We start from the raw sequence: 15,001 nt of genomic DNA, 5'->3' as shown, positions 1-15,001 counted from the left end.
TCATTGGTCTGTACTTTTAAAAGGCGGACTGTTTACTTAAATCCTGTGTTTTCATTGGTGGTTTGTATAACCAATAACATGCCTGAATCTTTAACATAAATAACACGAGCGCAATGATGTTATGCATTCATAAAATTTGTATGACTCTAGTTACTTTAATTCAATTATGCTCAGTAAAAATCTGCTTCCTGCTTCCATGATTAACTGTTTTTATATGGTTACGATTTGTTTACATTTCTAACGAGTATAAACGCTGTCAGATGCTTCCCCCTAAAGGCCATGAAAAGAAAATGAGGCGTGAGAGAAATGGCGTGAAAGAAACGCAGGCAATCGATGAAGTATTCTATGTTTTAATCAAAATAGTATCCTTGCTGAATATTTTCTATATTAAATGTATCTGTCATCGCTGGTTTTATTGATTAAAGAGGAATGATATAAGTAGCCAAAGAATTCTTGCAGCAATGTCAAATATTAGCCACAAGATGGCAGTGCATAACAAGCAACTGCTCGATTTAGGCAGGTGCCGCTATATCTCCAGGAATTATTTTAATATTGCAAACTTATTAATACTACATTCTCGCACTGGTTCCCAAATATCATATATCAGGAGTTGTTTCTTTTTGACAGTGGTTTGATTCAAGTGTGTGAGTCATGCAGCGTTCGGGTGGGTGATGGAGAGAGGGGAGACGCTTCCTGGTAGGGTTGCCAGGTTTGGCCTAGTATTCCTTCATTTCGCTGCAAAAATACTGCTCCGTTCAAAATGCTTAATTTGTCAAATATACACCAAAATGTAAAAAAACAGTGTGAGTTACTTGGCATGTTTACAAATACTCGTTCTGATGGTCCGTTATTTGATATCGGAACACCATGGAATTCGTCGTTTGTCTTATTTGGCAACCCGCATAGCACCGCACTGCTACGTTTTGTCGTGTGATCCGGAGGACCGCGGCTGTGCGGGGAATGGACTGAGTGAGGGAGGGCGCTCTTTCCACCACTGCTGCCTATAGCATCGAAATACCGACCAGCTAAGCTCATATTGACGATTTCAGGTCGCCAAATTAGCAAAAAAAAAATACAGTGCCGTCATTAGTCTTTCACATCCCACTCTAAACACACCAACACGGCATTGATGGTAATGTATGCGAGGAAACAACCGAGACTCAGCGATGGGTAAACATCTTTTGACTTCTTCACATTTTCCCTTCCCCTATATCTACGCTTGACAATCCGCCATTTTTTTTTTTTTACTGAAAACAAAATAAGTGTTTGGAAAGTTGCGCGTTCACTTTTCAGCATTTCTCGACGTTGACACGCCAAGGTGCGTATTCACGTGTTCTTTCTGTGTTATTACAGGTGCGACCGAAGAGATTCTCAGCCCTATCAGGTACTTGGAAGCTAAACGTAGCTTGCTAGCAAGCAAATCAGATTAAAATGGAAACTCCGGTTCAGGCTTCTGGGGAGCTCAACAGGCCCAAGTCTGTGTGGAAAAGTGAAAAGTACATTTTTGCTGCGCTGCAAAACTACCCAACAGAGACCGCTTGCAAATAAACATAGTGTATTACGAGTGTATTAATTACAGCCTGTCGCCGAGTGAAGACTCGGGCGAGTTATGCAGCAGTATTAGCTTGTTACGTTAGCTCGCCTGCTAGCTAGTCCGATTAAGGCCTGGTCGTATTTTTTTTCTATTAGGCGACTTCAAATTTTAACGTTTCAAAACTGAACGGATAACACAGTAGTACACTAGTGGCAACATTGCCATGTATGTTCAGCAGCAGTCATTTTAACCAACACCTTACCCATACGTCATCCTACATCGCAATCCGAGTTGTCGGCGTCTTCCCAGGCTGTTATGATCTATAATATAAGTAATGCATCATATCATTGTGAAGCTTTGCAAAATTAACATGGTGTATTTTTTGTAATCGGATGCACATGATCATGAATGGTTCTAGTTAGGGTCTGACAGTTATTGACAACGTATGATGCATGTCAAATAATGACGTGTTCGGTATTCCAGACTCTCAAATACTCTTCTAAGAGCCATCCAGGAGGGGATCACCGGCATGAAAAGACGCGAGATCACTCGGATGTCACCCCACCCTGCAAAATGCTGCGAAGGTCTGACAGCCCAGAAAACAAACACAGTGACAGCACAGGGCACAGCAGAGCTAAGGCTGTCCATGCACACAGGGCCAGGGATCGCGATGGAGGTGAGAAATTAATAAATAATTTGGATTTTAAACATGCTGAGTGGAATTAGTAATTTGACACAAGAGCAAGTGAAAATACCACATGTTGTGCTCAGTGTCTTGATGCAGTATTATCCACTTTAGAACAAAATACAGGTAGACAGTTGCTATGACTGAGGCAATTTTTTCCTAGATTCAGTTGATTTACTCCCTTAACGTACATGCACCAATTTTATCAGTTCTTTAATATCCAATTAAGAAAGTATTTACTTTTGTGCTTGGGTGTACTGTATATCTGGTTCCCTTCTTTATAGGACAATTAGTTACTGTGAGAGAAAATCGCTCTGTTTTTAAACTGGCGCCACATGACTAGTTAATAATAAGTGATGCATTTGTGATGTGCTTTTGAACTCAAACCGATGCATAATTACAAGCAACTGCAATGCAATCATTGTAATTAAAATCTTTATTGGTTGTAATGGTTGAAATAATGTTGTAGTACAAAGAAGGAATACTTTGTACACTGACAATGTTTTGAATAATGAGCAGTGGTTACTACAACATGTTGAAGCTCAGCAAGGATATATTGTTGATTCAACAACACTGACATCTTCGTTGAATTCCCCTGTTTGTGTTATGTGATTTGGATTTCATCTTTAAATGCAATAAGCAAGGTCTGAAATGTGATGTAAATGATGTAAGTATAACGAGCATGTAAGGAGTACATGGCTTTGCATTAGCTTGTTCTGTGTAGACAATAGATGGAAAGTATCTATTTTTGAGAATGAGAATATTTTGCTTGACTCATTCTTTAAAAGTGCACCTGCCTATTGGTGTATTGTAGCCTGATATATTTCAAAGTATTACATTTAAATTGCAATGTCATAAGAAACTGTAATATTGGTGGAATATTCTGAAAACTTGAAGACAACAATTTACTGAAGTACTTATTCTGTTTTACAGCCTACATTGCTCTACTAATGAACATTTTACTTTGCTTTATTTTAAATTTTATGGCAAGTGACAATGTTTGAACCATCACAGTCATTTTAAAGGATACCCTTAGAGCACATTTAAGAATTTCTTCTTGTGTGACCTTTTTGTCGATATGTTTGCCTGCATATTGTCTGCTAGTCGAAGGAGGGGTTCTCATAGTAGCAGACAAAATTAAAGAATCCATTTTAGCTGAGAACATCCATACAAATATGTCAAATTTGACAGGAAATGTTGCCTATCTGGTTTAGTACTTGGATGTCTTCCCAATCTCAGTACACCCATTGCAACCTATAGCAACTATTAATATCACAAATGTCTTGCATCACTGAATTTTCTTTATGGGCTTGACCAAAGAAGCGGGTGGTTTCATGAGCAGACATAACTCACCACACAGCACTGTACAATTGAACATAAAAAACACACTCACACACACACTGTCTCGTGATGTGGCCAGCCCAACTACTCAGTTCTAGTGAGTGACCACAAAAGACAGAAAAAAGAGCGTTAATGCTGGTTGTTGTGCTTGTGTTTATAAAAATCTCAGCGATTGTCTAGTTTTGTAGTTTTGACCAACATGTGCAAGCAATGAACCATTAGCTGAGCTGCATATGACTACTGGTCCATATTGGACTCAATTATTTGTTTGAATAATATTGCTTGCATTATTCAGCGAAATCTCAACCTTCTTGAGTCATCTTTTGACAAATGCAGTCATTTTGCATGGAATTAGACAAACTTGATGACACCTAGCTAATCTTCAAAACAAGAAGTCAGACCGTGGTATCTATAGCAACTAATTTTGAATATCCTTATGTATGTATTATACTCTCATTTCAAGATAATATCTTTAAATATTAACACCTCTTGCATGATACTTTCCTCTAGGCCAGAGGTGAACAACCTTTAATATTCAAAGAGAGCATGCGGCTCCAGGGCTGCAGGTTGCTGACACCTGCTTTAGGCAAATAAGATTTATTTTCAGTGGTTCATAATAACTATTCTGAAGATTGCCGTCAAGGTTTCCAAAGACGTCTTAAAATTTGGCAAATATAGCATCAAGTGAAATAACGATGTAGCACCACACTTCAAAGTTGTACTCAGGAGCTTTTTTGGTAGGTGCAGAATAAGTTTCAGCCAAAAACATCCAGTAGTTCCTGAGAAATAGCATTACTGATAAAAAAAAAAAAAAAATCACAGAAAAATATTTTACCAGTGGTTTTTCAAATTACATTATAGTATAGTTTTGTATGTCAAAGTGTGAATAGCTTAGTTTTGTTATTTTCGTTTTTGGTTTAAAAAAATCTACACCTTTAAAAAGTTAAAGCATTTTTCTCTATGTATGATACTTAGGGTCTTTAAATGTTTAATTTTCAAAAGAAGTAAGTTCAAAATCGAATTCAGCATGACAGAGTATATTAGTGTATGAATATGATATATTGTATTAGGTGTTTTGTTTTTGTTTTTTTATCTCGTATATACTTAACCCTTTCCTGTTCACATGCTGTACTTGTAACCAATAAGAGAAAAGAGATCGTCACATGATTTCTTGTTATGCGTCTTCAAATTTCAGCTGTTTGAATCAGGGAAACGACCTTTGCTTATAAACCAAGTCATCAGAAACAGTGACGGTAACTCTTATCTTAAAGCAGCCTGAGATGCATATTACGCCCCACAGTTTTCCAACAGTGTCTCAGTTTTAGGTTAATCACAGTGACTAAGAAAAACTAGCTGTGAGCACTGACACACACTCACGCACACAGCTGCTCAAGCAAGCTGGGCCTTTCTGATAGCTGTGAACTAAACTAATACTGTTAATTTAGTCGTTTTACACACTAAATTCATGCATGCTTTTGGCGCATGGTGACTAAGCTCACCTCAGTCGCGACACTGTGCAGGCATCGCCAACCTTATTGAAACTGATTACTACTTTTTTGGTACTGTAATACGAGGGGCTTCCAGTTTGATACACACTTCTGAAATGACGAATTAGCTCAAAGTGTTTGTCATAATGTTTTTGTTGAAACTGTCATTATGTTATTGTTTTAGGTTAATTAATGTGACGAATATCGCAAAAACAATTCACAGATCTCATTACCAGTCATTTGTTATCAAGCAAAAGCATGTGTTTACCAGCAAAGGCTATTTTTAAATCAGATCAAACCATAAGTATGGTGGCTAGATAAATCAAATGTATTGATTTAAATTTCATATGTATTTTTCATCCTGCTACAGACTCTTTGTGTGCATTACTGTTGATTCTTTTGTGATGTTGCATTCAGCTATAGATAAAGGTGTTTTCCAGTCTGTGTCAAATGACTTTTAGCTTCGCCATAAGCAGCCTCTTTACATGCATGCTTTGATATATTTGTGTATGAATACATTTTAAAGTCAAAATAGAATAAGTTGCTTTGTTGGAAGTGGCTATTTGCAAGTGGACTAAAATACAGGAGATAGTCTGTTTGCATCTGGGCTGCATAAAATATCCCACAAAAAGGGCGTTTAAGTGTTCAAAATGCTAAAGCCAATCATAATTTTCTTTGTGTTTGTGAAATTGGCTTTTCTCGCCAACAACATTTCTCTTCATAGCAGCTTTGAAAAAGACATGACTCTTTTTGCCTTCCACTTGATGTCACTTCATAAAAACATTTTGATGAAAATTGTCATGAGCCCAAGCTATGGTAGACCAAAGTGATTGAAAAAATTAAATAAATAAACCACACAGTCATGCAGGGCAATAATACTAATACAACTATCATCCTTGGGTAGCAAATGGCCCCCAGGCTATAAGTTTGAGGCCTCTGAACGAGGTTGTATTTTTTTTTTTTAATTAGAGAAAAAGCTACACATGAACATTTGGAAGCAACCCGTACTTGGAGAATAGAATGTATTTTTCCGAACTATAACCAAAAGAAAACCGGTCATGTATAGGCCGCACTGGTCTATAAGCTGCATGTTGTAACATCAGATTTTTCTGCAGAAATATGATACATGGAATTTTTTTGATATTTTAACGTTTTTTTGTTCCTGTTTTCAAAGTTTTAATTTTTTTTCAAAGTTTTTTCCAAACTTCCTGGTTACAACAACAATGTTCTTTCAACACACACACTGAACATGCCAGCATGTTTAGAAATAAGACACACTTTAAACATAGACTGAACATGCTTGCACCTTTAGAAAATAAAAGCAGCACCAACATATTTTCAGCATAACACCGACACACTCGTATTAGACTGCTGCAACAGCTCAACAGTAACATGTGCGTTGCGTTTACCAGTGGAGAGTGCCCCCTGGCAGTTCAAACTCAAAATCATTACTTTGATAGTGTCTTTTTCTGTCTCACTTTGTTTAGCAGGAGATTGCGCCCTGGTGGCTATTAAAAAAAAAATGCAGATAAGCTGCAACCAAACTATACTACTGTACATGGGCGCAGAGTTCAAAGCATTAGAAAAAACGTAGAGGCTTATAGTGCAGGATTTTAATGTCTATTTGAGTAAATGGACTTTCACTTATTTTTCACTCTTTCTGGGTCATTATTTAATTTAGTGTGCCAACCTTGTTCAGCAATATTCATTCAATATTGTGTATTATAATGTTAAACAACTTCTTGTGTTGCAGGGACCAGTTATTCACCACATGAAAATTCTCACAACCACAGTACCCAACAAAGTTCAAACTCACATTCAAACCCCAGCAAACCCTCAGACACAGTAAGTTGCCTCTGATATATTGATAAGGAAATAAATGGTAGACGGTTTTGTGTATAAGGCTAGAATTAAATTCCAAATTGTTGCCTGTATTACAAATGACCTCTCTTGCATAAGACTCTTTATTATGGTTAATTTTGCTCAACTCTTTTTGTTAGAGTGATTCTCTTCCCTAATTTTCTCTCACAGACTCACGAACCAGGTGATGATTGGTCAGAGCACATCAGCTCATCTGGGAAGAAATACTATTATAACTGCCGAACAGAGGTGTCCCAGTGGGAGAAGCCCAAGGAATGGTTGGAGAGGTAGCACTCCATTGTGTACATTTTGTTGTTGTGGTGTTGTGTTCTCGTAGATACTTAACATATTGAACGTATGCACTCATATTTGGCAGAGAACAGCGACAAAAAGAAGCAACAAAACAGACTGCAGTTGTCAACAGTTTCCCCAAGGACAGGGACTACAGACGGGAGGCTATGCAGACATCAGTGCCCCCTGGTTTTTCAGCAACAAGTAAGAACCTAATGAACCGCTATTGGTTTTCAAATGTTTTTTGTTTTTTTTCTGTCGCAATGCTAACCTTCTTTCTGCTGACGTCAGAGTCAGCACAGGTGGAGAAACCTGTGACGACGAATGCGACCCAGTCTTCATCGTCCGGCTCAGGGAGCTTGAACCCATCATCGGGCACCCCGGGAACGTCGTCATCTTCGACAGTCCCCGTCTCGCCAGTCCTGCAGTCCCCTGCCCCTCCACTTCTCCAAGATCCCACTTTATTACGCCAGCTTCTTCCTGCACTTCAGACTGCCCTGCAGCTCAATAATGCCAGTGTGGACATGACAAAAATTAATGAAGGTCTGGACACGCTCTGTACTACTACATGTAGAGCTTTAATTGACTTGAAGTAAAAACAACTTTTTACATTTTTTTCTGCAGTATATATATATATATATATATATATATATATATATATATATATATATATATATATATATATATATATATATATATATATATATATATATATATATATATATATATATATATATATATATATATATATATTAGGCATAATATATATTAGGCGCTCTAGAAGACATATTGTGTAACATTGTCTTCTTTATTTCTGACTTATCATTGGGAAAATTGCGTCTCCAGTGACCCCACATATAAATCCATCCATATGAAATTTAAAAAAACAGAATACAACTTTTTGCACTCACTATAAAACAATTTATCAATACTTTTCAGGAACATTACTCTTCCTGTCATAGCATTACAAAGCATTAAATTAGATTTGCTAATACCTGCACTAACCCTGTAAAAATCTCACATACCCTGTTTGAAAATCGCTGCTGTTGTATGCATATATTTTGCAAGTCAGGCATTCTAACTCCTGCATTTTGTGTGCCTGGAGGTAACTTGTTTTATTTTGGTTTTCGTTGTTTAGTTCTTACAGCTGCTGTCACACAAGCTTCATTACAGTCAATGCTTCATAAGATCCTTACTGCTGGACCATCTGCTTTCAATATTACTACTATTCTCTCTCAAGCGGCTCAGCTCTCCAGCCAAGGTAAGAAAAACCCATATTTACATTTAAGATTTTTTTTAATTTAGTAGTTGGTCTTCACACAGGCTTCTGTTTTTGTTTTGTCATTAGCAGCTCAGCAGTCAAACCAGTCACCTATGTCATTAACGTCAGATGCATCATCACCAAGATCCTATGTTTCTCCCCGCATCGGCACACCACAAGCAAATGCTAGCTCTCTCAAACCGCTACTCAGCACACAACCGGTTATCTCACTGTCAAAGGTATGGAAATAATTTATCCCTCAGAATTCCTATTTTTTTTCCCACAATGAATTTTCATGGTACTTATAGCTGCACCACTCATTGTTAATGTAATTCGGATTTAAGATTATAAACATAGGCATTATATCAGAATTTAGAAACTGCAGTAGAAATCTTATTGTAAAATCATCATACTGCACGTTTGTTGCTTTATAGGTGAGCACACCAGCGGCCAAGCAGTCATCTCATCCCCAGCAGACATCCCAGCTACCCCTCTCAAACGATAAGCAGCACACTCATGATGCAACTACGGCATCACCACGCACCCTTCAGCGCCAAGGGTAAGAATAGCACATGTGCATCAGCATTTTCAGAAGCCACAGAAAATTTGACGCTGTGTTGTGGTGTTTCTCATGTTAAAGTTTTATGACAGAAACAACGCATCCTTCACTACCATTAGCGCCCAGAGCCATCAAAGGTCCATTTAACTATTTCAGGGCCATCAACAAGAATTCTCATCATGTAAAACACTTACCGAATTTCTTCGAGTACAAGTTGAGGGTTTTTTTTCCCCTCATTTTCAACCCCCATGTTTGGGGGGTCAACTTAGAACCACATAATTCAAAACCAGACCAAAGTTCTCCACATAACTGTGCTTGAAATACATTAATTCAAATGCGAAATAAGTCATATCATGTTATGTACAAGGTTTAAAATATCACCTATGCCTCTAATTGGTTATAGTATGCATCTGTTACAGAGTGTTTGCACAGAACATCACAAAATGCACTTCTGTCAAGCGCCACCTAATTGGCTCATTGTTGTCAACAATGATGCTGTGTGTCTCAATTGTTTTGGCGGACTTTAACGCATTATGAAAAGGAAAAGACGGCTTGACTTGTCTGTTCAAGACAAAAATCTGAGAGCAGTGGATGTCAACAGGTTGGTGGGTGTGGGGGCAGCAAAGGGCAACCTTCCACGCTCTGATCTCACCACAGTCGTTACTTGAGTAAAGAAAGCGTCAGCGTAGCATTTCTGGAGACCTCCATTTCCACCAAATTGACTACCCGTGGAAGAGTAACGAGAATGTTTGAACAATTGACGAGGAGGAAGAATAGCACGTCCAGGAGTTATATCCATACATTGAAATGGTAGGAGCTATTTGGCATGTCCGATAGTGACGATGACTTTTAGACAAATTAATCTTCGGCTGTGTCCAAAAAAAAGCATGTAAACTTCAAATCATGATATTGTTGACATAATTTTAAGCGTTTGCGTCTAAGCGCGTGCATGGCTTGCCTAGCATTCTTGTCTCGTTCCTCCGTACTCCACACAGGAAGGCCGGAGCGAGCTGGAATTGAACCCGGTACCTCTGAACTGTGAGGCGGACGTGCTAACCACTTTTTCATCGTGCCATCCATGTCAACCATTATGACACAAAAGTCAAATATTGGTTTACAAAAAACACATGCATGTACGTACACCTTGTAAATAGCCAAAAATTTGTAAATATGTGGTTGTTCATCCCGTTATGTCCTGCAATTGGCTAGAAACCCGTTCAGGCTGTCCTCCGCCTACTGCTCGTAGAGGGCTGGGATAGGCACCACATGCCTGCGATCCTCGTAAGAATAAGCGGCTATCAAAAATGGATGGATGGGTGGAAACGGTTATTGTTTGGTTAATTTTCCAAATATGTATATTAAATATTTTCTCCTCAAAAACACATTTTCATTCCTTTTGTTCATGTTTTTTTTTTGTTTTTTTTTTTTTTTTTTTACAAGGTAAGGACTGTTGAGATGTTTCAGATGCCACAAAAACAAAAAAAATATTAGTGTCAAAGTCACTGTTGTGCAGAAAACACATTTTTTCACAAAGGTCGTTTTGTCCCTGGTTTTGTTCAAAATAGTTTGGGGTCACTCAAATAATCTGCTTTCTCACCGTGATTGCTAAAGAACAGAATAAGGTAAATCATACGTTCTTTTTTTTAAGTCAGGAATAGATTCCAAGCTTTCATACCATACCAGCCATGTCTACCTAGCCATAACACACAACATTCTGTCGGTTTTGAAAGATAAGTTAAAAAACTCGAAATCGGTTGGTATGTTTGTTAAAACACTTGGCACTGAAAGATTTAATAAGATGGCAATGTAAAAGTTAACTCATTCACTGCCATAAACATAGGTATGTAAGTCCATCCATCATTTTAGTTGCTTACTGTCACGAGGGTCGCAGGTGTGCTGGAGCCCATCCAAGCTGTCTTCGGGCAGTTAATGGGGTCACCACCAACTGCTTGCCAGCCAATCGCAAGGCACACACAGATGAACAACCATTTATTTATAGGAACATACACAAGGTCGAATTGGAGTGTCCAATTTACCTACCATGCATGTTTTTAGTAATGTGGGAGGAATCCAGAGTACCCGAAGAAGATCCACGCAGGAGTGGGCAGAACATGTAAACTTCAGACGAGGGCCGAAGCCAAAAGTGAAGCTGTGACCTTTGAATTGTGAGGAGGATATGCTAAACAGTCTTGCCACCATGCCACCTCTATAAAGTCAAAAATCTTTTTTTTTCTTGGCTGGCAGTGAATGAGTTAAAGTTTCAGTGACGTGTACTATATCTATCAGAATGACCATTCTGAAAATGTGTGGAATAGATCTTTTAGGGGGGGCGGGGGACTCCAATGTGCTGTAGACTATGTGATTCAATCAGAGTTGTGTCGCCGTCTGCTGGTCATTGCAGGAAACGGCACATGCCTTAATTTGCTCTAGCTTAGTGGTGCGGTTTGTGGTTAACATTTTTAAATCAAGCTGTGAATCCACTGCAATGTTATAGGTATTGCAGCTTCCGTTTTGATTAGACACATTTCCCCCGGAAACGTTTGAGAAAATTTGTAGGGTAAATTATAAGTTTGCCACGTAGGATCTTAAACAGCACGTAGTTTGTTGCTGATGTAAACTCCCACACTCCTTCTGGTGTCAATCACAGCAGTCAGAGGAGTCCCTCCCCTGGTCCCAACCACGTCGCACCTGGCGGCAGCAGCAGCAGCAACGCCCCCACATCTGCCGCCGTTACGCCCGCCTCCTCCACGTCTCGGCCTCCCTGCTCCTTCACACCGACCCTTGCTGCTCACTTCAATGAGAATCTCATCAAGCATGTCCAAGGTTGGCCCGCTGAACATGCAGAGAAACAGGTTTGTACTATTGACCAAATATAAGCCATTTAAAGTCATATTTAAAAAAAAAAAAGATTTACCTTGAGATTACCAAAAATGTCCGACTACAAGTCGCACTGGCATATAAGCCACAGTTGTAAAAAACAGCAAAAATCCTATTCTGCCACTGCTAAGCCACACCAGACTATAAGTCGCATGTCATAACATCAGATATTTATGAAAAAACAAGGTATACGGAAGTTGTATTTTTTTTTAACTTATTTTTAACTAACCTCCCTGCTTACAGCAACATCCTATGTTCAACAAACTGAATACGCCTGCGTGTTTAGCACCAACATATTTTCAACATAAAACCAACAGAATAAAGTAAAATAGTTCAGACTCAAAATCAATAATTTGATTCCGTCCTCTTCTGTCTCCCTATGATAGATTTATTATTTTATTGAACATATAAACATGTTTTCAACATAAAACCAATAGAATACTGCAGAGTAGACTAACAAAATACTGCAGAGTAAAATAGCAGTTCAGAGTCAAAATCAACAATTCCATTGCGTCTTTGTCAGTCTCCCCTTTATTCAATGATTATTTATTTATTGATTGATTATTATAATGAAGATATAAACAGACTGCACCTAATTCATATATACAATCATATGTATCAAATTTGCACAACAAACTAATTCAAGTTAGACATAATTTTTATATTTTTATTACTATATTTTTAAAACTCTTTTTGAACGCAGACTTTTATTCGCATCTTTTCAATTCGATTTCATAGTTCCTCAAATTGACACCTTGAGCGGATACACACATTTGCTTTACCGTGGATTGCCCCCTGGTGGCCAGAAAAAAAATACAACGCACAGGACTACAGTAGAAGCAACAAGACTCAATCCATGAGGACAAAGTTGCGGCTTAATGTACAAGACACATACATTTTTTATAGATTGTATTTAAGTTCTTCCTAAGCCTTTATTTTATGAATTTTGACCCACTTTAGAGATGATGATGATATGCATTTGTCAAATCATTTGTGGCACAGGCATCAAGATTACGTGAAGAGGCTCACACGATGGGCAGCATCTGCATGTCCGAGAATTGCACCGAGCTCAAAAACCTGCGTTCCTTGGTCCGAGTCAGTGAAATTCAAGCCACGTTGCGCGAGCAAAGGTAAGAATGCTTGGAAGGACCTAAGCAGCGAGTCCGTTGTAGTCCAACTCGATTCACAACATTTCTCTTCTTGATTCCTTTCTTCTGCAGGATACTGTTTCTAAGACAGCAAATCAAAGAACTTGAAAAGTTGAAGAACCAGAATTCTTTCATGGTCTGAGAACTCTTTGCCGCAAATTGAAGCGGGCGTTCGAAAAAGAGGGTTCAAGAGGGAAAAAAAAGAGGGGTCCAGGTGGAGGGAGACCCATTGCACATAGCTGAAAGCCAGAGGCAGAGCGGTTGTTCAGTTTCACTCGAGCCCCATTTTCACACATGCACACCGGAGCTGTTGTTGGTTTAGCTTTGGACCGTTTCGGCAGCAAAGAACCAAGAAAGGAGGACAGGAAGAACTGTTTAGAGAAGGAAGGGTGATATCATTCTGCTTTGTTAAAAGAAAAAAAAAGTTGATTTAAAAAAATACATGTAGATTTCTTGTAGATGTTATCTATGTTGTAAATATGTTTTGTAGAATGAAGCCATGGAAAGACATGTCTATCAAAGCTTTTGACATCCAAACTAATCAGCGCTAGGCGGCTACGTTCCTTAGCTAGCCTTCCCTTCACGTCAACTGGTTTGCAGCTTCCTCTCGTCAGTCCATAGATCACAGGAGGATATTTTCAGTCGATTTACACAGGAGCCGAGCTCTTCAGATTAACACTGGTTTTCATTTTTCGTTCCTCCTCAAACCTCATGACTCTTCCCTTCTCAGCCCTCTCGGGGTGAAGTGCACTCAGGCATGGTCAAACATCCCCTTCCAGCAAAGTCCAACACAAGGGTTGGGTGGTGTTTTTGCAGCTTCTGGTGGCCCTGCATCTCCCAGTCTTGATAAAATAGTGCCTGGTGGTGTGGTTGTGTGTGATTTCAGAAATAGTAGATGGGATGTTGTTTTGAATCATTCCCACACGGCCTGGTCCTGCTGCATCCTCCCAAGTTCCATGGATTTTTCTCATACATACATACATACATACATATATATATATATATATATATATATATATATATATATATATATATATATATATATATATATATATATATATATATATATATATATATATATATATATATATATATATATATATATATATATATATATATATATATATATATATATATATATATATATAATATTGAGATGCAGGTTCATTCCATTGTACAGTCAAAGTAGTGGACAACGTTCAAAGGGTTTATTTATAAAGAGTTTTAGAGTTCTACACTTTGATTTGCACTCTGTAAGGAAGGGAGAAGAAGCAAACAGGCAGGTTTGGGCAAAGGTGTGTATGGTCACAAGGTTCAAATGTGAATTGTATGTATGGTAGTTGAGATAAAAGAGAGCCCGGATTATTTTATTGGAGTGTTGGGTTTGGTTTGATATGATGCTAGTGCCTTGTTGAAAGTCTCGTTCACCACCTACACATCCCGCTCCTGTTGGCTTTTTTTGACCTTCTGTTTGACTAAAAGAACAAATAAATGAAATATTCAACAGTATGTGTCATTCTTGTTATTGTTTGCGCTCTGATGTTGAAACGCAGAGTCCCCAAGCTGCAAAATTTAGTTCCCAATCTGCAAAGTTCAGTTCCGCAACGCAGTCATCTTCATGCTGGTATCATCACCACATATTTCCATAAAGGTAACCACATCCTTTGTATACTATTTCCTGAAGTATATGACAGATGTAATAAATTATGTCTCTCCAGGCTCATGTTGTCTTGCCTTCTTCATGAGATTATTTTATCAATTTGACAGCTGGGGTTTTAAACGTATAAAATGCTACCTTATTCCCCGACAACTTCTTCGCAGTGTGTAATAAATACTTGACATCAGTGTTACTTGTATACAACTCCTGCAAATGGTTAAATTACATGTGGTAAAAATGTACCCTCCTAAATCTGCAAATATTGGCAATTATTTCTTGGTGATGTTTTAAGAGCCTTAAT

The 15,001-nt window shown here is 38.3% G+C and overlaps 1 protein-coding gene across 3 annotated transcripts; it reads left to right on the top strand.

Annotated features, from left to right (window-relative positions):
• Positions 1 to 957: 957 nt before the first annotated feature.
• On the top strand, positions 958 to 14,049 carry waca (WW domain containing adaptor with coiled-coil a). 3 transcript variants are annotated; one of them, XM_088402345.1, is made up of 13 exons: positions 958 to 1,170; positions 1,354 to 1,384; positions 2,018 to 2,210; positions 6,801 to 6,892; positions 7,079 to 7,194; positions 7,284 to 7,402; positions 7,490 to 7,741; positions 8,337 to 8,459; positions 8,550 to 8,698; positions 8,894 to 9,018; positions 11,666 to 11,870; positions 12,898 to 13,025; positions 13,116 to 14,049. In XM_088402345.1, exons 1-13 carry the CDS (start codon positions 1,130 to 1,132, stop codon positions 13,183 to 13,185), a joined length of 1,644 nt encoding a protein of 547 aa, XP_088258471.1. In that variant the 5' UTR covers positions 958 to 1,129; the 3' UTR covers positions 13,186 to 14,049. The 3 variants fall into 3 exon arrangements, with proteins under 3 accessions (XP_088258471.1, XP_088258470.1, XP_088258472.1); XM_088402344.1 differs by having other exon boundaries at positions 8,547 to 8,698; XM_088402346.1 differs by lacking the exons at positions 958 to 1,170; positions 1,354 to 1,384 and adding an exon at positions 1,220 to 1,318 and having other exon boundaries at positions 8,547 to 8,698.
• The last annotated feature ends 952 nt before the right edge of the window (positions 14,050 to 15,001 follow it).

Source organism: Hippichthys cyanospilos, chromosome 19, assembly GCF_059441005.1.
Source record: "Hippichthys cyanospilos isolate Australia breed blue-spotted pipefish chromosome 19, RoL_Hcya_1.0, whole genome shotgun sequence".
In the NCBI taxonomy this organism is placed as follows: domain Eukaryota; kingdom Metazoa; phylum Chordata; class Actinopteri; order Syngnathiformes; family Syngnathidae; genus Hippichthys; species Hippichthys cyanospilos.
Note: the sequence above shows the minus strand (reverse complement) of the source record. Positions and strands in the feature narration are given on the sequence as shown.

Coding starts and splice junctions, on each gene's coding strand:
- waca (XM_088402344.1), top strand. CDS start 1,130: ATGGTAATGTATGCGAGGAAACAACCGAGACTCAGCGATGG. Junction 7,195..7,283: donor CCCAAGGAATGGTTGGAGAG/GTAGCACTCCAT, acceptor CATATTTGGCAG/AGAACAGCGACAAAAAGAAG. Junction 11,871..12,897: donor CTGAACATGCAGAGAAACAG/GTTTGTACTATT, acceptor TTTGTGGCACAG/GCATCAAGATTACGTGAAGA.